General features: G+C 43.3%; 1 protein-coding gene across 2 annotated transcripts in view; it reads left to right on the top strand.

Annotated features, from left to right (window-relative positions):
* Window positions 1-22,171, top strand: part of PLEKHM3 (pleckstrin homology domain containing, family M, member 3) — a 224,568-nt gene extending 202,397 nt beyond the window's left edge. For both annotated transcript variants that reach the window (XM_010861065.1, XM_010861067.1), the window contains exon 8: window positions 17,225-22,171. In XM_010861065.1, the coding sequence (XP_010859367.1) occupies window positions 17,225-17,402 (178 nt within the window). In that variant the 3' untranslated portion in view covers window positions 17,403-22,171. The remainder of the gene's footprint in view (window positions 1-17,224) is intronic.
* Window positions 22,172-22,181: the final 10 nt, after the last annotated feature.

The raw sequence follows: 22,181 nt of genomic DNA, 5'->3' as shown, positions 1-22,181 counted from the left end.
ACCTTTGTTGGCAAAGTAACGTCTCTGCTTTTGAATATGCTATCTAGGTTGGTCATAACTTTCCTTCCAAGGAGTAAGCATCTTTTAATTTCATGGCTGCAGTCACCATCTATAGTGATTTTGGAGCCCAGAAAAATAAAGTCTGACACTGTTTCCACTGTTTCCCCATCTATTTCCCATGAAGTGGTGGGACCAGATGCCATGATCTTCATTTTCTGAATGTTGAGCTTTAAGCCAACTTTTTCACTCTCCACTTTCACTTTCATCAAGAGGCTTTTGAGTTCCTCTTCACTTTCTGCCATAAGGGTGGTGTCATCTGCATATCTGAGGTTATTGATATTTCTCCCAGCAACCTTGATTCCAGTTTGTGTTTCTTCCAGTCCAGCGTTTCTCATGATGTACTCTGCATATAAGTTAAATAAGCAGGGTGACAATATATAGCCTTGATGTACTCCTTTCCCTATTTGGAACCAGTCTGTTGTTCCATGTCCAGTTCTAACTGTTGCTTCCTGACCTGCATACAAATTTCTCAAGAGGCAGATCAGGTGGTCTGGTAGTCCCATCTCTTTCAGAATTTTCCACAGTTTATTGTGATCCACACAGTCAAAGGCTTTGGCATAGTCAATAAAGCAGAAACAGATGTTTTTCTGGAACTCTCTTGCTTTTTCTATGATCCAGCGGATGTTGGCAATTTGACCTCTGGTTCCTCTGCCTTTTCTAAAACCAGCTTGAACATTAGGAAGTTCACGGTTCACATATTGCTGAAGTCTGGCTTGGAGAATTTTGAGCATTACTTTAGTAGCGTGTGAGATGAGTGCAATTGTGCAGTAGTTTGAGCATTCTTTGGCATTGCCCTTCTTTGGGATTGGAATGAAAACTGACCTTTTCCAGTCCTGTGGCCACTGCTGAGTTTTCCACATTTGCTGGCATATTGAGTGCAGCACTTTCACAGCATCATCTTTTAGGATTTGGAATAGCTGAACTGGAATTCCATCACCTCCACTAGCTTTGTTCGTAGTGATGCTTTCTAAGGCCCACTTGACTTCACACTCCAGGATGTCTGGCTCTAGGTGAGTGATCACACCATCGTGATTATGTGGGTCGTGAAGATCTTTTTTGTACAGTTCTTCTGTGTATTCTTGTCATCTCTTCTTAATATCAATGCTCAATGAATAATTTATGAATGAATGGTTTATTTTACTTTGGTTTTTCAAACCCGTACTTACCTATCTTATTTTAAACAGCTTTTAAGCTCATTTCAGGGAATTTGCCTGCTTAAATGTAGACATTGCCAAGATATCTGACTTTTATCAAGTGATTGCTAACATTCAATTATATATTAGGGGCAGATGTGTTTTATTGGCCCAATGGAGACTTCACTGTCAAAAACTTGAGCTTTGCTAAGCTACCCAGGTAACTTAATTTTCAAAACATCTTTTAGGTCACTTCTTAGTGTGTGCTTTTTCCTTCTCTGTGGGACTGTAAATAAGTAACCTGAATACACAATGGAGAAGAGAAAGAGTATTTACCTTTCCATATAAAAAATGTTGACTTTTCAGACTGAGCAATATGTTTTGAAATGAACTGTTTTTATACTTTAGAATTACAAGAGGTACAGTAGTGTCTTGGTTTTGTCAGTATATGTTCATGATGGTTTGAGACTTTTTTCATCCAACTGTAGAAGTACAAATAGTATCCTGTTAAAGTTGTTTTCTTGTTCTTATTTCAGCATCTAATGAGCATTATTATATCTTTATGAAATCCTTTCAGTATTTTGAATATTAAACCACTCAGTGCTGCATCAGGAAACATCTGCCTATGCCACCTATAGCTACCATTAATAATCATCTGCTTGGTTCCTGATTCTCTCATAGTACATAAAACAGTTAAAGGCACAGTTCATAGACCTTTGCACTCTGTACAAAAGTTGCTCTTTAGACTGAATTGTATCAGAGCATAGAACTTGGGGAGCTTAGCAATCATTTACACATCGCCCCCACACCCTGCAACACACTCCCCTTCCCCATTCCACTCCACCATCCATGGATGCCAGCATCCCCTACAATACCATTCCCATAGGTAGTTGGAGATTCAAGCTGTCAAACAGTACAGTATTCTTTCTGTCTCACTGTGTTATCAGCACTTGCCTGAAGTTTGAGGGAGGCACAAAGCATCCTAGGAGGGTGAGGGTAAAAGACTACTTACTATGTATCCTTAGCTAGCTAGTTGATGGATGGGGGTAGGGGTACGTGCTCTCACCAAAATTAATGGGAAGAACTTTTTTGATGAGAGAACAGGGAAAGAGAGTATTAAAAGAAGTGATTCATGAGACTTCCCTGGTAGTCCAGTGGTTAAGAATCCGGCTTGCAGTGCAGGGGATGCCCGTTCGATCTCTGGTCAGGGAACTAAGCCTGTGCACCACAACTAGAGTCCATGTGCAAGAGATCCCACGTGACACAACGTACAAAGATCCCATGAGCCAAAACAGCCAAGTAAATATTTTTTAAAAAATAATTCATGTGAAAAACGGAAATGCCTTTTATAAAACCAGTAACATAGTAGACTGACTTGCAAATAATGAATCAGTGACTGGTTTAAAGACTGCACTGGAAACATTGGAAGCCACTGATTTGAAGTAAGGTAACTTAAGCTAAAAGATCTAGTTAGGGTTGAACATGGGGAAGTTGAAGTATCTTAAAGCTCTTCTTTAAGAGGGGAGTTGACACATTCTTTTTCTAGAAGGTGGTGGAGAGAAAGAAATTTTAAATTAAAAGACTTAGGTAGGAAAGCAGCTTATATCCGTGATTGGGAAGAAAAACTTCAGAAATGGAAATGAAGAAACAAGCAGAATTTCCCTGGGAAGAGAAGGGGTGGAGTTGGGTAGGATGACATTCGGGTAGAAGAGTGAAGCCTGATTTAACCTAAGGGTTGGCATGATTTTCATGCAGTCAGAAAGAGGCACCAGCCCAGGGGCTAAGGGACACAAGTGATGTGAATGTCAAAGCAGCAAGCATGAAAGGTGACTTTTGCCTTCCTCCTCTTTCCTGAGAGTTATGTAAGGTCCACTATTTAGAAGAGAGAGACCTGGGACTTCCCTGGTGGTCCAGTGGTTAAAACTCTTTGCTTCCAGTGTCGGGGCTCAGGCTCAATCCCTGGTCAGGGAACTAAGATCTCACAAGCTGCACAGCACAGCCAAAAAATAAATAAATTTAAAAAAATGAAAAAGACAGATCTAATCGGGCAAACCCTAATGCTTAGAAGTACATAAGAGCAGTTCTTAACCCTTTTCCCCACCTAACCCCACAAAAGTTTCCTGCTTAAGTTTTTCTCACTGAGGGGTCTAGAGGGCTTGCCCAAGTCACCTCCCAGAGACACTGAAAGGCTTAGTTATTAGTTAGCAAGCACATTGTTAACCAGACCTAAGCGAAAGGCACACACTGGCTTCTCCCAGTGAATGACCACATTGCTCCCCTTGAGAGTTTCCTTTGCTGATACACAACCCTCTAGCCTTCTCCACCCTAGTCGTGTCTTATGAGTGAATATTCACAGGGTTAAAAGAAATACAACTTGCAGTGACTTCCTGCAATAATGTGTCTGCTTATTACTTGTGTACATAGTATAACTATTCATAACACTTTTTTATTGCTATGTTATCAGTTTCAGGGGCTACCCTGGTACCTCAGCTGGTAAAGTATCCACCTGCAATGCAGGAGACCCCAGTTTGATTCCTGGGTTCGGAAGCTCCCCTGGAGAAGGGAATGGCAACCCACTCCAGTGTTCTTGGGCTTCCCTGGGTGGCTCAGATGGTTAAGAATCTGCTTGCAATGTGGGAGACCTGGGTTCCATCCCCATCCAGCTTTTACTAATATGCAGAGTGGAAGTGAAATTTTCAAATAATGTTCTCACTGAATGAAAGGAGCTGCTAAAAAAAAAAAAGCATGTTTTTCATGCATTTTTCTCTCATTCAATGTTTTACGCATTATTAGATTATTTTTTCAACACGTTTGGTTCAAGCACACTAGGCTAAAACCTTATACATTATTGAATAGTTAAACCATGTTTTCTAATCTAATAAACATGTACACAGTCTATTAGTTTAACCCACCAAAAGTTAATACTTTTGTCACTGTATAAAGATAAAAATAAATAAATAACTGAGATGTTCAAAATGTCAAATATCTAAAGACTGAAAAAAAAGTCAGAATTGGTCCTTGATTACCTGATATGTTTATACTGCTGCATCTCTTTTTAAATAAAACTGAGAAGGCAATGGCACCCCACTCCAGTACTCTTGCTGGAAAACCCCATGGACGGAGGAGCCTGGTGGGCTGCAGTCCATGGGGTCGCTAGGAGTCGGACAACACTGAGCGACTTCACTTTCACTTTTCACTTCCATGCATTGGAGAAGGAAATGGCAACCCTCTCCAGTGTTCTTGCCTGGAGAATCCCAGGGACGGTGGAGCCTGGTGGGAGGCCGTCCATGGGGTCACACAGAGTCGGACACGACTGAAGCGACTTAGCAGCAGCAGCAACAACAACAAATAAAATTATAATATACATTTAATTGGTTGATGATATATATTTCAACTTTTTTCATTTCAGTTCAGTTCAGTTGCTGTTGTGTCCGACTCTTTACGACCCCATGAATTGCAGCATGCCAGGCCTCTCTGTCCATCACCAACTCCCGGAGTTCACTCAGACTCATGTCCATCGAGTCTGTGATGCCATCCAGCCATCTCATCCTCTGTCGTCCCCTTCTTCTCCTGCCCCCAATCCCTCCCAGCATCAGAGTCTTTTCCAATGAGTCAACTCTTCGCATGAGGTGGCCAAAATTCTGGAGTTTCAGCTTTAGCATCATTCCTTCCAAAGAAATCCCAGGGCTGATCTCCTTCAGAATGGACTGGTTGGATCTCCTTGCAGTCCAAGGGACTCTCAAGAGTCTCCAACACCACAGTTCAAAAGCATCAATTCTTCGGTGTTCAGCCTTCTTCACAGTTTTTCATTTAAAAAAAACATAAAGATGAACAGCATTGAACTTAATAGAGTCAAGATAGAATCTTATAAGTCTTTGGGGAGTGGTGGTGGTTTAGTCGCTAAGTCGTGTCCAACTCTTGCAACCCCATGGATTGTAGCCTGCCAGGCTGCTCTGTCCATGGTATTCTCCAGGCAAGAATACTGGAGTGGGCTGCCACATCCTTCTCCAGGGGATCTTCCCGTCCCAGGGATTGAACCCAGGTCTCCTGCATTGCAGGCAGATTCTTTACCAACGGAGCTACGAGGGAAGCCCTCTTTAGATTGATTAACTCTTTAGATTATATTAATTATAATTAATTAGTTATGTTAATTATAACTCTTTAGATTAATTCTAAAGTTGTTTACTTGAAGGGAGACTGTTTTTTACCAGATATCCGAATGTATTATAAAACAGTATACTGTTTGGACTTCCCTGGTGGTCCAGTGGCTAAGATTCTTCGCTCCCAGTGCAGGGGGCCCTGGTTTGATCCCTGGTCAGGGAACTAGATCCCAAGATGCTGCAACTAAGAGTTTGCATACTGCAACTAAAAATCTCACATGCTGTGACAAAGACTGAAAATCTCGAGTGCCACAACCAAGACCAAGCACAACCAAAAAATAAATTAAAATATTTTTTAAAATAAAATTAAAAAATAAAACAGTATAGTGTTGGCGTAGGAAAATAAATCAGTGGAATAGGATTTCAGAAAGCATGGAGATAAATCCAAGTTATAAGGAAATTTAATGCACAATAAAGGTAGCACAGCAAATTAGTAACACAAAAATGGATCATTCCATAAAAGGAACTGAGAACCAGATAACCATTGGAGAAAGAAAAATAATGTTGGATTTTACCATAGTCCTTATGTCAAGATAAATTCCAAATGGATCAAATATGTTAATGTATAAAACAAACAAAACAAAAACCCATAAAGTACTAGAAGAAAAGAAGGGTGAATATTTTTATCATGTTAAAATGGGGAAGTTCTCTTTAAACTTGACACAAACCCAGAAGCCATGAAAGCAAAATGCTTTTAAATACGTTTTTTAAAAGTTAAATGCCTAAAATTTTACAGATAAAGGCAAATGTAAACAGGAAACTTGGAGAGATATTACCACACATGTGACAAAGCATTAATTTCCTGAATATAAAAAAAAGAAATTTATAAAAGTCATTAGAAAATGCAAAGGACACAAACCAATATACAGAAAAAATATGCAAATGGACAATAAATATAAGAACAACTCCATTTTGTGATAAAAACAAAATAAAATGAGATGCTTACTTATCAGCCATAGGAAAATATTAATAGACATGAAATGTAAAGTCCTATGTAAAAACAGTAATTAACCTCACTTCCTATTTCATTTTGCTAAGTCCATATTTTTGTTCTAAGTATTTAGAATGAAAAGTGAAAGTCACTCAGTCATGTCCAACTCTTTGTGACTCCATGGACTGTAGCCTGCTAGGCTTCTTGTCCGTGAAGTTCTCTAGGCCAGAATACTGGAGTGGGTAGCTGTTTCCTTCTCCAGGGTATCTTCCTGACCCAGGGTTCAAACCCCAGGTCTCCCAAACTGCAGGCGGATTCTTTATCATCTGAGCCACCAGGGAACCCCAAGAATACATAGAATAGCTTTGTCTAATATATCAACTAGAGCAACTGCCTTTGGAAATGACTGGCCTAGAGCAGTTGTTTTTGAACTTTTTTATTCATCAGAATTCTCTGGAGGGCTGGTTAAAATAGAGTGACAAGCCCCACCCTGTAGTTTACAGTTCAGTAAGTCTGGCGTAGAACCCAATAATTTGCATATCTAACAAATTCTCTGGTGATGCTGGTTTGGCTAGTCCAGGGACCACACTTTGAGAACCATTGGCCTAGAACACATTGAGTATTCGAAAATAAAGTAATACTGTATTGTAGAAAATTGTATTGATGAGAAGAGACAAATAGGGAAATAAGTAATGACAAAACACTTTGGGTCTTTTATTTGAATGCCTTTCTCCTTTTAAATTTACATCATTTAACTTATTCCTAAGCAACTAGTCATACTGTTTAAACTAGATTTACCTTCTGAACTTTTTTGCATTTTTCTAATGTACCCATGCTTGACAGTTTCTTTTATGTGTGTTCCATCAAGTGTCTTGAGGAACTGAAATGTAGTATGTTAAATACTAGTAAATCCCATCAGAATCTTGGTATCTATCTTTATAAATTATTGTTTCTTTTAAAGAGGTTTTACTTCAAACCTTGACAGTTAAATTTTTCAGTTTTACATTTTAAAGGTAGGCTGGTAAATTAAACAGCAGTCCATATACATAAGATAATTTTGTATATATTTTTTTAAATCTGCATTAGCCTAATACTATTCTTATATTTACTGTCTTTATCTTAGATGTAGCAAGATATTTCTAAACATCTCTTGGACTCTTAGATATTTTGAACTACTTTAGAGGTTTTCACAGAAAGCCATTGCTTTTATTTATGGTTTTTTAATGGCTTCAATCGTGATATATCCTAGCTGTTCACAAAAATTGTAGAAAATTTTAAAATCCTCCTTCAGTTTACTTTTTCTAATATTAAAACAAGATTTTCCTGAAGTAATGGACATTTGTCTGTTGAGAATGATATTAACTGCCAGGTGAACCATTTAAAAAAAAAAACAAAAACTTAGAAGTGTCAGAAATTCCAGTTTTTCCCTATCTCCAAAAAGATATTTCATTCAGGTCAAATCTATTATGATTTTACATACGTGGAGTATTACCGAGAAGTCCTGTCACCACCTGCAAATTAGCAAGAAGCATTTATTAAGCATTAGCGCTAAAGATAATGGTGAGTTACTGTCCCCAGTAGGGTAGCAAAATTAGCAAATGAATTAATTAACCCTTGTTTACATTCTATTTTCAAAGCCAAGATTTTCAGTAAAGCTCTTGTCAAAGGTATTAGCTGAGCTTGGGTTTACAAACTAAAAGTGCAAGACCTGTGAAAGCCAAATGCTTTGTGGGCTGTAATCAGGGGGAAAACCTGCCTTAATTAACTTCAGGGATTAAAAGGTAAATACAAAGATCATTTCAGGGCATACCAATTGTTCTTCCCAGATTTGAGTCTTAGCAGGTATTTGGGGATATACTAAGTGACTTAAGGGCCATGTGGCTAGTACGTGGAGAGAGGGCTAGAATTAAGTCAGAAAACAGAAATCACTGCCAAAGTTGACCCACCATTTACTAGTTCTGGAACCAGAGAAGCCACCAGTTTATTTTATTATTTCATTTCATGTTTATCTATTTACTGACTGGCTTATTTAAAAAGGGAATACAACTAGGAGAGCTATTTTAAGGATAATTTATGTAAAAATAGGGGCAAAGGGTCATATAGGTGTTGTCTGATTTAAATATCTAATTTGTGCATTTTACAATTCAGAACTACTGGGATAGCTTTACAAATTAGCACATAACTGCCTAAATCTGCCTGACATTTAGCCAAAGGCACTGGATCTTTGATCTTTTCTAGTCTCATAGAACTCCAATCAAACTATAGGGGATACCTTTTCACTACCCACCTCCCTACCCCCCCCCCGAAAAAAAAAAAAATCACAGTTATCAACCCTAAATGTGATGGACCCAGATGCAGTTCATCCCTGCCCCCACTCTCCAAGGAGCCAGACCCTTTGTTGTCTCCCTCCCCCCTCCCACCTGCTTGGGGGGCGGGGGTCGGGTCGAGAACCGAGGGGTACCTGGGGAATGGATTTCTGGTTATCCCAGCACAAGGCTTGCTCATTCATTCATTCAAAAGAATGAATCTATTAGATTGTATCATCTAGTTAAATCATATTTAATTCATTTTACCTTTGAATGTTTAGTAACATATTCTGTGTGTTCTTCTAAACAGCATGTATATATAGCTATATAAGTACATGCATAGCACACATACACACACAGACAGACATGCTATATATGATATTGGCTGGTTTCCTATTTAAGCAAATTATAAATTGTTTGCTGATATCCATTTACTGACTCAAGAACAGAAGGAAACACCAACCCCAAACATGAAAATAACCAGGCCCCAATAACTACCTCCCTTAGCTAAGAGATTTGAATAATCATCTTGGTTTCTGAGAAAAACCGATAATAACTAGTGACCCTGTGAGGCGTCTTACATAGCAGCCATACCCCAAACCGCACACACATGCCTGATAATGTGCACTTACTCTGTGCCCCACCCTTTTCGTCGTGGGCTCCACTGAGTGGAAATCAGCCAGAGCTCACCCTGCTCTGTGGGCCTGTCTTTCCCTTGTCAGAGATCCAACCAAGCTAAGCCTGAATTTCAATCCTAGTGAAATATCTGAGGTCATTGCCTGAGCCAAAAATAAAAATGCAGCCAGGGAGGAACCCAACATGCACAGAGTAGAAGCATCTCGGTGACCTCAACCTGGGGCAGAGGCCTCTAGCGGCTTCCTGTGACCTCCCTGTGTGCAGCTAGAAGCTGGAAGGGCACAGACAAAGCCATCATCAGCCTGTCTCTAATTGGTTTCACATCATCAGCATTCCAGAACAGGAAACTCTCAGCAGCCAGAAATTCTTGCTTCTTTGCCATAGTATTCGAGAAGCAAGCCTTTTCCCCTGCACATATTTAGTTCTGTTAGTTTTGTCACAGGTGGGTTTTCTTGAATTTGATAGCTTGTAATAAGAACATCCTGTCTGTCCAATCTCTTGGCAATTGACTACTCAATTTCTAGGTTCTGGACCTCTCTTTCATTTGCTGTAGGTCAGTAAGCCAAGTTTTAGGGCTGTTTATAAGAAATCAACCCTGAATATTCATCAGGACTGATGCTGAAGCTGAAGCTCCAAACTTGAGCCTCTTGATGTGGAGAGCTGACTCATTGGAAAAAACCCTGATTCTGGGAAAGATTGAAGGCAAAAGGAGAAGGGGGCAGCTAAGGATGAGATGGTTAGATAGGATCACCGACTCAGTGGACATGACTTTGAGTGACCAGGAGATAGTGAAGGACAAAGGAGCCTCTGCAGTCCATGGGCTTGGAAAGAGTCAGACACAACTTAGCGACTGAACAACAATAGAGTCTCGTTTGATGATGCCTTTATTAAGACATAGAATGAGATTTCTGTTTCCTCTAGCTGGTGGAGATAATCCTCTGCCCCATTCCAAGGAAGGGGACCAATTTGCGCGGGGTGCACCAGTCATTAATGGTATTGACCCCTAGGGCTTCCGCAGACTCGAACCTTGAGTTACTCCTTTGTCCTCATACATCCTCTGGCATACACTGTACTGACCGGCACACAGTCCTCTCCAGTGTGGCTGTCCCAGTGTTTAAAACACAAAAGTAAGTACTTCTATGCAGGCTGGTGAATGACTCCTGCCTCTAGCCAGTCCTCACCCCCACAAAATAAAAACCCCGCAACATTTAACAATTCTGGGGATTTTTCTTGGGGAAAAGGGATGCTGATGAAGATTGAGAGAAAACTTAGAGAGAAGTCCTTAATGTTTAGTTGAAATTTTATTTGAAGGGGCAGGGTCAACTCTTTTGGCCAAATTCCTGATGATCAGAGCTGTATGTACTAGCACATATCAGCTATTTCATCACTTGACTAATGAATGCAAATAACATTTAAAATCTCACTCTTCACTTTAAGGCTCATCTCATGTTAAGGCTCATTCATTCCCAGCTTGTCAGCTTGAGATTTTTCTGAGAAGGGACCAGCAGGACTACATTCCCACTCATTCATCCACAGACTTGGGGCCATGGAAGTTTGGAAAGAAGAAGATAAAACCCAGAGTAGCTCTTTTTCCCCTGCACAAAATCTGCAGGTTGTAAGGAACCTTGCTGCTGCTAAGTCGCTTCAGTCATGTCCGACTCTGTGCGACCCCATGGACTGCAGCCTACCAGGCTTCTCTGTCCATGGGATTCTCCAGGCAGGAACACTGGAGTGGATTTTAAGGAACCTTAAATACCATCTAATCCAGCTTTCTCATAGCCTTCTGGGGAAAGTGAGGTTCTGAGATGAAGTAAGTTCTCCAAGATCCCAGTGATACTAGGGACAGGATTTCAGGATTACTCTCTCTCACTGTGCTCTCCCTTCTGCAGTAAGTGGCCTCACTGATATTTTACTGGTCTCCTTTCCATTGCAGAAGTCACTGAAACTGAACTGCTTCACAATTAGGTAAAAGAGATTTATTTTATGGGGCAAATAGAAAAGTATTTAGTTTTGGTTCTCTAGATGGCTTAGATAGGGCTCAAAGAAGGAAGGAACACCACAGAGAAATACCTTGGAAGTTCTTGGCCAAAGAGGGGATAAATGTGGTGCAGGGTCAGTCACCAAGATGGCCTTTGGGGAGAATGGAAAAATCAAAGTGAGCTGATAGAAAGTTGAGGGTTGCTAGTCAATGCATGGACTTCCCTGATAGCTCAGCTGGTAAAGAATCTGCCTGCAACACAGGAGACCCCAGTTCAATTCCTGGGTTGGGAAGTTCCCCTGGAAAAGGGATAGGCTACCCACTCCAGTATTCTTGCCTAGAGAATCACCATGGACAGAGGAGCTTGGTGGGCCACAGTCCAGGGGGTTGCAAAGAGTTGGACACGACTGTGAGTGACGGAGCACAGCACAGCACAGTCAATACACAGAATTGTGCCATGGGTATGGACTTCTTAAATGATGGCCTAAACCAATTTTAGAAACCATAGGATGGTTAATGCTAAGTGAGTTTCAGCTATTTTAATCAAATGATTATTAAAATATATATTTGTGAAAATGATGTGAATAAACACACTACACTGGACCTTATTGGTTAATTTGATTGTAAAGTGAAAGTGAAGTCACTCAGCCGTGTCCTCATGGACTGTAGCCTGCCAGGCTCCATGGGATTCTCCAGGCAGGAGTACTGGAGTGGGTTGCCACTGTAAGCCCACAGGAAATTCTTGCACATTCTACCTGGAGAGGGTGCTGTTTATGTACTCTGTGGGTACCCTCTCTATGATACCTTATCCAGACAGGTTGAGTCAATGGTTCTCAACCCACAAGGTTTCCTCCCACTGCCTACCCTCCACCCCACCCCAGGGACATTTGGCAGTGCCTGGAGGCATTGACGGGAAGAGCAGGGTTTGCCACTAGCATCCGGTGGGCAGAGTCCAGAGATAACACTAAACATACTGTAGTGCTCAGAAGGTGGTGGTGGTGTCTGCTCAGTCGTGTCCAGCTCTTTGCGACCCTGTGGACTGTAGCCCACCAAGCTCCTCTGTCCGTGGGATTTCCCAGGCAAAAATACTGGAGCGGATTGCCATTTGCTCCTCCAGGGGATCTTTCAACCCAGGGTTCGAATCCATGTCTCTTGCGTCTCCTAAATTGGCAGACAGATTCTTTACCACTAGCGCCACCTGGGAAGCCCACAGTGCTCGGAATAACACAACAAGAACCGTAAGTCCCAAGCATCACTAGCGCCAAGGTGAGATCCCTGGATTAGGTGAAGCAGTGAATGCTTTCAAGAAAAAATAGGAAAATCTATTGCATGGCCCTGGTTATAGCAAGTATATGTCTATGCAGTCAAATCCTCCATAACACGACACTGCAAAGGGAGGCTACACGGTCTTTGTTCTCCAGGGGCCACAGCAGAATCCAGAACACTGCTGACTGCTGGACTGGATGACTCAGAAATGAAGGTGCTGGCTTTCATTTGATGTATCACTGAGGAATGCCAAAGGGACGCTGCTCTTTCATTATCTGTAGCAATTTTCTGCCCAGACAAATACATTGGTAGCTATGCCTTATATAAAAGACATGTTCCTTAAAAGTTAGTTTAACTGTATTTTGTATTTTTAATACAGTTAAGAAATTCAGTAAAAACTAAGGGGTCAGTGAATCTTTTTAGCGTGAAAGGTTCTTTTTAGTAAAGTCCTATTCTCAAAGAATACCTATAATTAATACCTATATATTGCATTTTTAATGTAAATAAACATTACATTTAATGTAAGTAAACACTGCATACTACATTTTTACTGCAGAGCTCATAACTCTTATGTGAGAGTCTCTCTTCCTCCTTCCTTCTCCTGCCCTTGTTCCTTTTCTGTAAAGGGAGGATCGGGGCGGGGGGTGGGGAGGGGGAATTTAACAGTACAATCTCTGAATTTGGGAACGTCATTGATAAGTCTATCCACTTATACAGGTCAAAAGATGCCTGCTGGGTTACAGATTGTTAAAAAAAAATAGGACTTGGTTCTATTTTGAAATCATTCATTTTTTTATCTTACACTTTTTTTATTTTCCAGTTAGTGACCTTTGGCTAGAAAGAGCAGGTGTCCCTCCATCACCCCATGGGTGTTTGTTGCACCAGAAGTATCTGATAAGACTCAACCTCTCCACTCACAGTGGGGTGGGAGAGGGGTATCAGCAGAGACAGGGAGTGGTACTGAAGGAAACCAGCGGTTGTCTCCTTATCAGTCATTCCCTAGGGTAACATCCCTAGGTGTGTAAGTCACTGACTAACTCAGCAGGATCGAGGAGGCAGGAAGGAGGAAATTTATTAAAGTTATCATTCATCTCCCTTTAGTAGTAGGAGGTTACAGAGGTGTGACCCACTGAGGACAAGGCCACCGGGGAGGAGCCGGCCAGACAAGAGAGGCCCAAGGACACCTGCATTTGCCCTTCATTCCCCACCTGCACTCTTCCTGGGAAGGAGGGAGGAGTTGAGGCCAGAGAGATGATAATGATGACCTCACCATGGCAACCTGGCAGCTCCAGGCAAGAAGGCAGGTGCCAGTGTCACCATGGGAGCTGGTGTACCCCCTTGCTTGCTCCTCGAACCACTTTCCATTTGACCGGCCCTTCCACATACATCCACCCGTTTTCGTCTGAGAACCCCACTGACTAGGAAGGAAGTCATTGTGAGTACCAAGAATATAAATTCCATGCCCAAGGTCACTCAAAGAAAGATTAGAGATTTGGACCCAAGGATTCTAACTTGAAGCCCCACATGTCCTTCTGTGATCACACACTGCTCTCACTTAGATAAGCAGCCCTCGGGTACAAGCCTTGGCTGGGCTGCCGGGAGTCCTGGGTTCTAGTCTCTGCTCTGGCTTTCACTCGCTGTGTCCTCGTGAGACAACTACTACCCCTCTTAGAACCTCAGGTTTCCTCTCTGAAATGACGGGGTTGATCAGAGTGCCCTCAGGTCACCACGGTGGCATAGGTGAAATCAGGCTGAAATGAAGACTTGCAGGAAGGCAGCAAGTAGCTGCTGACACTGGAAGAAGCCGCCTCAGCTGTGTTATTAAGTGTTAACCAGGTGCCAGGAACTGTGCAAACGCTGCATCTGTGATCTCATTTGAGCCACACAGCACCAGACGAGGTACATGTTAATGGAAACCCAACTTAGCAGATAAGGAAATTGAAGCTCAGGGAAGTGAAGTAACTTCCTCAAGGTCACTGTCTTAGTCAGCTTTGGCTGTTATAGAGAATACCACAGACTGGATTTATTTCTTACAGTGCTGGCAGCTGGAAGTCCCAGGTCAGGGTTCAGCAGGGCTTGGTTTCTGGCCAGAGCTCTCTTCCTGGTTTGCAGACGGCTGCCTTCCTGCCTCAGTCCTTGCATAGCCTCTCCTCCGAGTACAGACAGGGGAGGAGAAGGGGCTCTCTGTTGTCCTTCTTGTTGTTGTTCAGTCACCCAGTCATGTCTGACTCTTTGTGACCCCATGGCCTGCAGCATGCCAGTCCTCCCTGTCCCTCACCATCTCCCGGAGTTGCCCAAGTTCATGTTTATCACATCGGTGATGCCATCTAGCCATCTCATCCTCTGACAACCTCTTCTCCTCTGCCCTCAATCTTTCCCAGCATCAGGGACTTTTCCAGTGAGTCATCTGTTCGCATCAGATGACCAAAATACTGGAGCTTCAGCTTCAGCATCAGTCCTTCCAGTGAGTATTTAGGGTTGATTTCCATTAAGATTGACTGGTTTGATCTCCTTGCTATCCAGGGGATTTTCAGGAGTCTTCTGCAGCACAACAGTTCAAAGGCATCAATTCTTTGGCCTTCTGCCTTCTTTACAGTCTAGCTCTCACAACTGTAAGTGACCACTGGGAAGACCATAGCCTTGACTATATGGACCTTTGTTGGCAGAGTGATGTCTCTGCTTTTCAGCACACTGTCTAGGTTTGTCATCACTTTCCTGCCAAGAAGCAGTTCATGGCTGAAGTCACCATCCACAGTGATTTTAGAACCCAAAGAAAGGAAATCTGTCACTACTTCCACCATTTCCCCCTCTATTTGCCATGAAGTAATGGGGCCAGATGCCATGATCTTAGTTTTTTTTAATATTTAGTCTTAAGTTGGCTCTTTCACTCTCACTGTTCACCCTCATCAAGAGGCTCTTTTAGTTCCTCTTTAGTTCTCTTCTTATGAAGACACAAATCATATCAGATCAGGACGTATCTTTATGATTCCAGTGAACCTAAATTACTTCCTGAGGACCCCATCTCCAAATACAGATACATTGGAGGTTGAGGCATCAGCATAGGAATTTGGGGGGCACACAGTTCCATCCATGGCAGTCCTATAGGCTGAATGTGATCTGAAGATAGATTGGCATTAGGCCATCTTACCCTGCCTGCACTACTAACCACTGCTATGCAGTATTTAGACGAGATAGCTGAGCTGGAGGTAGAGACCACTGGGTACAGTGAAGCTTCTGTCTTTTAATCTGTAGATACAGATAGATACAGATTTATCAGATTTAAGATAGATACAGATACAGATTTAAGCTGGTAGATACAGCCCCTCCCCACACACTAGTGCCTCTCCCGCTAAGTCCCTGCCTTCTCTCCTGGGTACCAGAGTGGGTGGGAAGATCCTCCTTTGACCAAACTTTCTGAATCCTGAGCCAATAGCAGGCCAGGGAGTGGTGCTCCAAAGACCATCTCACACCCAGGTCTGAAACTCAAAGAAAAGTAGGAGGCATAAGGCTGAGCCCTGAGGACTGGCTCCTTCACAGCCATCATTGAACCTGCATGGACACTGCCGGTGGAGCAAAATCACACAGGCCCAGTTCCCTGGGCTCCTGGGATGAGGTCCTAGGTTGTCACTCATGTGAGGAAGGATGAGAACTTAATCCTCACTGGCAAGCCACCCAATGGAGCAGCTATAGTTGTGCTAGTCAGTTGAAAGTGAGAAACCTGTTACTCAGTCATGTCTGACTCTTTGCAACCTCATGGACTGTAGCCTGCCAGGCTCCTCTGTCCATGGAATTCTCCAGGCAAGAATACTGGAGTGGGTAGCCATGCCCTCCTCCAGGGGATCTTCCTGACCCAGGGATTGAACCCAGGTCTCCTGCATTGCAGGCATCTTTACCATCTAAGCCACTAGGGAAGCTTGTCAGTTACTCATTATTAAAGGCTTTGCAGTAAAAACAAGCCATTTAGACTCCTACAGGCTTCCACCAAGCCAAACAACATCATCCACCTGGAATGTCTCCTCTATAAATTACAGCATTTGTGTGTTTTTTGTTTTTCTTAAAAAACAAGATCTCTCCCCCACTCTCTCATGCTTTACTGTTCCCACGTGTGTTATGAAGCTAGCTATAGAAAGGTTTGAGGGAGTTTCTAATTTAAAAAAACAAAACTCAAAAGAGCAACAGACCACAGGCTATCATTCAGAAATTGAAAGTATGCCATTTTGACACTTTGCAAAGTGTCAAATAAAGGTAGGGAGTGACAGGGAACCGCTTGGCTCTTGTTAGCGGAAGTGAGGAGCCACATTTTCACAGCTGTGACATGGGGGCTGTCACTGGTGTTGGGAGTGTTTTCAGTTGGCAGGGCACTCCACTCTTATTTTCTGTCACTTCACCCTAGAGTCACTACCCCCACTTCGTTCTCAGTCGAGCTAACACATGGAGCTTCTAGAGCTCTGTCAATTGTAACCATGATCACAAAATCGCTAACTGACTGCTGACTCCCCTTCACCCAGAAAACATAAGCCTGTCCCTAGGTAGTTCTAATCAAAAAAAAAAAAAAAAACCCACATGTTTTTCAAATGAAATTCAACTTACTTTGAGTCTTTTGGAAAAGGAAAGAACCCACTTCTATGAGTCACGTCTCTTTGAGGGGTCAGGAATAAAAGGCTGTGACCTGAGCTGTGCAGAGGTCTGGACTTCCAGCCTCCTGCCCTGCTCACTTCAACCTTACTCATCATCTCCGTGGTTGGCTCTTGCAGGTGTGAAAGCTGTGGAGCTGTTTTCCACGCTGAATGCAAAGAGAAGTCTGTCCCCTGCCCGCGATGTGTCCGCCGAGAGCTGCAGATGAAGCAGAAGTCTTTTTGGCGGAGGTTGAACATGGATGAGAGCCTGGAGGAGGCTTGCAACATGTTTGAGCTGTCCTACCAGAACACCTGACTCAGCAGGAGTCCAAGGCCGGGCGGTGACCTCTCAACCATCCATCAGCCCCAGTGGCTTCCAAACTAGACAGTTAGACCCCTCTGGGGGAAGTTAATGTCTCATCCTCAGCTAGATATATATATTTATAAATGTACATGCACACATACCTATACGTCCTGTACGTATGTTCAGTATAAGTCATTGTCTTAAAGGTCCATGGAGCTTTGTGGCTCAAGAGGTTACCAATAGCGGGATTACACTTAGCCATGAATTTCAGCTGCTTTGCCCCCAAGCCAAACATGGTTTACACGCAAGGCTGTATAGTTCAGACATTGTGGGCTCTCAGGAGCTATTTATTACACAAGACATAGGAGAAAGCATTTTCTCCAGAAGAGTGCTTTGAGTTATTTTTGTGTTATTTATTTTTAGCCTTCACAGAGGATGAGGTAACTGAGGCAAGCACCCATCATCAAGTTTCATAAGAAAAGCTTCAAAACACAGCAGTGACTCCTGGATCCTTCCAGGAGCCCATGTCCCGGCTCCCACCTCCGTGTCTTCACAAAGGCTGGGATCCCCTAAGCTGAGTTAAACAGCTTGGAAATCAGGAGTGCAGGCTCCCTCTGACAGAAAGCGTGTGTCCTTAATTTATTAGAGGAGCTAAATTGTTCTGAAGTTAATCTCAGAAAGCATTTTTTCCTGACAAGAGACCTCAGTAACCTACATGTTGTCCATCTGTTTGCTGGTACGAATCCCAACACCCGCCCAGAGACATGACCGTATTTGCCAGGCTGGAAACATGGCTCTGAAGAGCAGTTTTCCAGGAGTTCCAGGGGTGACAGGATGATTTTTTTTTTTTTTTTAATGGTGCTGGCTGGAGGAAATTGCTTCGGATTGTTAAATACATCAGTGTGTAGACCAGGAGGTCGGGTGTAGAGTCCACACATTCCAAGACAGGATCTGCAGTTTTCTTTTCACAGAATCCTGTGTGGGGAGTTCCCACCTATTCATTACACTTTATTTATTTTTATTGTTCTTCATTGCCCTTTCACTCCTACCTTTCATTTGTCAATGTCACCACGTCTGCTTTCATACTTTCTTAATTGTTTTGAAAAATCAGAGCACCTTGGAACTTCACAGTACCAACTTTAGACTATGAAGAAAATACCAAACTGACAAATATAATTAAGGAATTAAATCTAATATTATTTAAATATATATATATACACGCACATGCATCATTGCCACCGTGAAGTGAGATGCAAAGTGCTAAGCTAATAAGGAATGAGAATGAGAGTGAGTTGCTCAGGCACTTGGCAGGGGGGTATTCTCCCTCTGCAGCACCCTCTTAGCACAGTGGCCATGGTGACCAAAATGGCAGATAGCTTGGCACCAGAAAGCATGGCTCCCATTCCTTCCACCTTAACTCTTTCTAGAATCAAAAAATAAGCTTATATTTAAGCAATTCTCAGTAGGTTATATGAGAAGATTCTTACCGTTCCTCTAAGCAGATGCCTTCAAAGCCTCCATGGTTTAGTAGCTACACTCCTAGCAGGACCTAGAAAACCAGTGTTCACACAGCCCATGGGACATTTAACCCCACTGCTCCTTTTCCCACACCTGGCTCCCTCCAATCCCAGCTCATGATGCTTCTGTTCATTTGGAGATGTGACATTTCAGACTCACTTCTGTGCAGACTGTTGGGTATGAGCATTTCACCTCTCAACCCACACCCATTCCTTTGGCCCCAGACCACACATTTCAACGTTAATAGCTCAGCACCACTCATGCATTTATCTTCTGATTATACAGTAGCTGTAGCCAAGGCATGAAAACTTATTAAAAGGCCGGGGCCCCATTCATGAGACGCCTTACGGTGCCTTTTACTTTTAGAAAAACAAGTTGACTCCCTCTCCCCGCCCCACCCCACTCTATAGAAACTGTTACACACAAAAGAAAAAGGGTGGAAAATCTCAAACAAGCGCTTGGCAAACAGGCAAACAAATTTGATCATCTCCCCTTTCCTCTTCCCCTTCGTGAAATACAGTATTTATATATTCCAGCCTCAGAGAAGATAGCAAAACGTGATCTTTCACAAGAGAATTACAGACCTGCTTATTATAAAACAGATGTGCTCCGATGGCAAAGTGCCTTCTCCCTCCGCCCCCAGCTCCCTGTCACTGTAGCTTACTTCTGCCTTCGCTGTAATTAATGTATCTGTGACTCCAACTGTCAGCAAGGCCATCCCTAGCACACTGCAATTGGAGACCCAGAGTACAGGGCCATCTCCTCCCTTCTAGCACGTTGGCTGCATGTACAGAATTTCCTGTCCTGTCTCACAGGCCCCAGGGTCAGACCCACTGAGAGTCGGCTTGATACTCTGGGTCTGTGCTCCCAAGGCCTTGGCTTTTACCAGGGTTGTTTCGAGGCCCAGCAGAATAGTGGCAATCCCTGTGAACCTCTAAGGAGAACTTCCCACCCACATTGTTGCTTATTTTCAAAAGGGAAAAAAAATGATAAATGTGCTATCACCATCAGCTACCAGAGCTGGAAGCATACCCCAGCAGCCCATTTCCCTCCTCTTTGTGGAGCCCCAACAGCCTGGCCGGTGCCAGCCGCAGGCCTACATGACACACTCAGCCACCAACCCCCAAACATGAACGGACAGGGCAGAGCTGGCTTAGCAGTTGGGTCTGGCACGAAAATTCAAATTTGCTGTTTTCAACCCAGGATACCTTAGCGCACACCTGAATGCCCTTAATGTTTTCGACCCTAACAAATTACTTGGTGCACTGTAGGTTATTGTTCCACTACTTAGAAACTGTTGAAACGAAAGCAAATCTGTGGATTACCACCTCCTTAAGACCTAAGCTAATACCTGCTTTCCCTCATGGTCCATTTTTCATCCCATATTAAATATCTTGTACATAAAGCCCAGGAGAAAATGGCCCATTAATCTCCTAGGGCTGGCAGCCAACTTCAGGGAACCTCTTTTCTCTTGAAAGGCCCCTTCCCTGGTGTATCACTTGAGGAAATCCCTCCTCACCGTGCCAGAAACTCGATTGTGGGACAGTCCAAGCCTGGTGAAATGCTGGCATCTCACCCTGCAGTAAAAAAGCCGGTTCCTAAAATAGACCTCAGTTTGCACCGCAGCAGGAAGGCCGCAAAGTACTTAAAAAGCAGTCAACTGGGATGGGAGTCATGTTCTTTCCAGGGTGGCTCTTTCTCCAAGTTGAAAGCTCTGTATGTGAAAGCCACATAAAACTCCCATCTTCCCCCTTTGCCTCATTGCCTTTTCAGGGGACGGTATTATGGTCGTCTTCATGATCATTGTGCTTAAGAGTAATCTCTCTAGGAGCTTTAATATTTGATGAGCTGAGAAGGCAGTCGCTTTTGGATTCTTCCAGACTAGGCCTCCACCAAGAAGGGAATATCGCTAGGACTTGGGATTTGTGGTTTCCAGCCAACCCAGTGGTGTCCTTCAGACCCCTGCTGAGGGACTGTGCCTGGCTTCCTTCTGGCTGCACGGAGGCCACCATTGCTAAGCTACAGCGAGTCCCCTTGCATGGGGTCCAGCGTCTGTTTTTGTCTGTTTTTGTCTGTGCATCTGTACACACTGCACACCGACACTGGATAGTTTCTTCCCATGCCTTCTTGAAAAGGCATGACTTCCAAACCTGTGGCTTTGTCTCTACCCATGAGCCAGAAAGGGCCACACGTAAATCGTTGCATCAGGGTAGGACTTGTGTGAAGCCAAACTGAGCATTTTCTGCAAACAGAGGCATGATCTGAGGAAGCCAAGATACACTCGGCTCCTAATTTAGGGTTAAGCCAACGCTGCTGTTGCTGTGTGGGGGCAGTGTTCCTCACCTCCACTGACAGGCTGCTCTTGACTGAAGTAACTAGACTGTGAAGTAAATCTTCAGCTCCTGATTCTAATACTGCCTGGAGTCAATACAAGGTGATTTTCTTTTTTATTTTTTTTACTTCCCCCAGTAAAGAGAGGTAAGTGCAGTTTCCCCCGCCCCCTTATTTGCTTGAGGTTCCTGTCTTACTACTTTTCTTCCTCTAAGACAATGTGAGAAAAGTAGAGAGTTGGGGCAAAACGAAGCGAACGTGCCCTCGTTGGCCTGAACTGAGTTGTTGGAACCACTCTCTGTTTTCCCTTCCCTGGTCCTTGCCAACACCTGGGCATAAAAAACAGCTCCGAGTGTTGTGTCCTCTGCACTGTTCTTCCAATCCTCAGTCTAGTAGAACTCACTGCCCTACTTCACTACTTGAACCCAGTGACAGGTGAACAAGCCCTGCTCAGCTCATCTAAACAGACAAATGGGATTTCTATCATGGGAAACAGTGTTTCAACAGTGAAGTACCAGTACCCCAAGCCATTGTCAAAAGTCACTGACAAAAGTCAAAAGAAAAGTGTAGAACACCGTCTCAAGCACACCCACAGTCGTCAGGGCTTTTATTTTAAATGGGCTCCAAGGGATCATGCAATAGAGCCCTTTCCTCCTGCAGTGGCCTCCAAGGTAATGGAAGGCACTGTTAACCCCGAGTGAAGAGACAGCTGCTGTTTTGTTTGGATTTTCCCTGTAGAGAGAGACGCCCTCTTGTTAGGAAGGTCTGCAGTGAAGCCAGTTGTTACCCAGGTAGAAGATTGAGGCGCTTATGGCAACTCTTAGCACAATAAGATACCCTCCTAGGCCGCTGAGCTGCAGACCAGCCTCTCTTCCCTTCCCTTGACCTTCCTTGCCGCAGTTCTGAGCCCAGGTTCAGGCCTGGTAAACTGGCTGGGGGGCC

This window comes from Bison bison, unplaced genomic scaffold (genome assembly GCF_000754665.1).
Source record: "Bison bison bison isolate TAMUID 2011002044 unplaced genomic scaffold, Bison_UMD1.0 scf7180017864471, whole genome shotgun sequence".
Classification (NCBI taxonomy): Eukaryota; Metazoa; Chordata; class Mammalia; order Artiodactyla; family Bovidae; genus Bison; species Bison bison.
The sequence above is the reverse complement of the archived record's forward strand: the minus strand, read 5'-3'. Positions and strand labels throughout refer to the sequence as shown.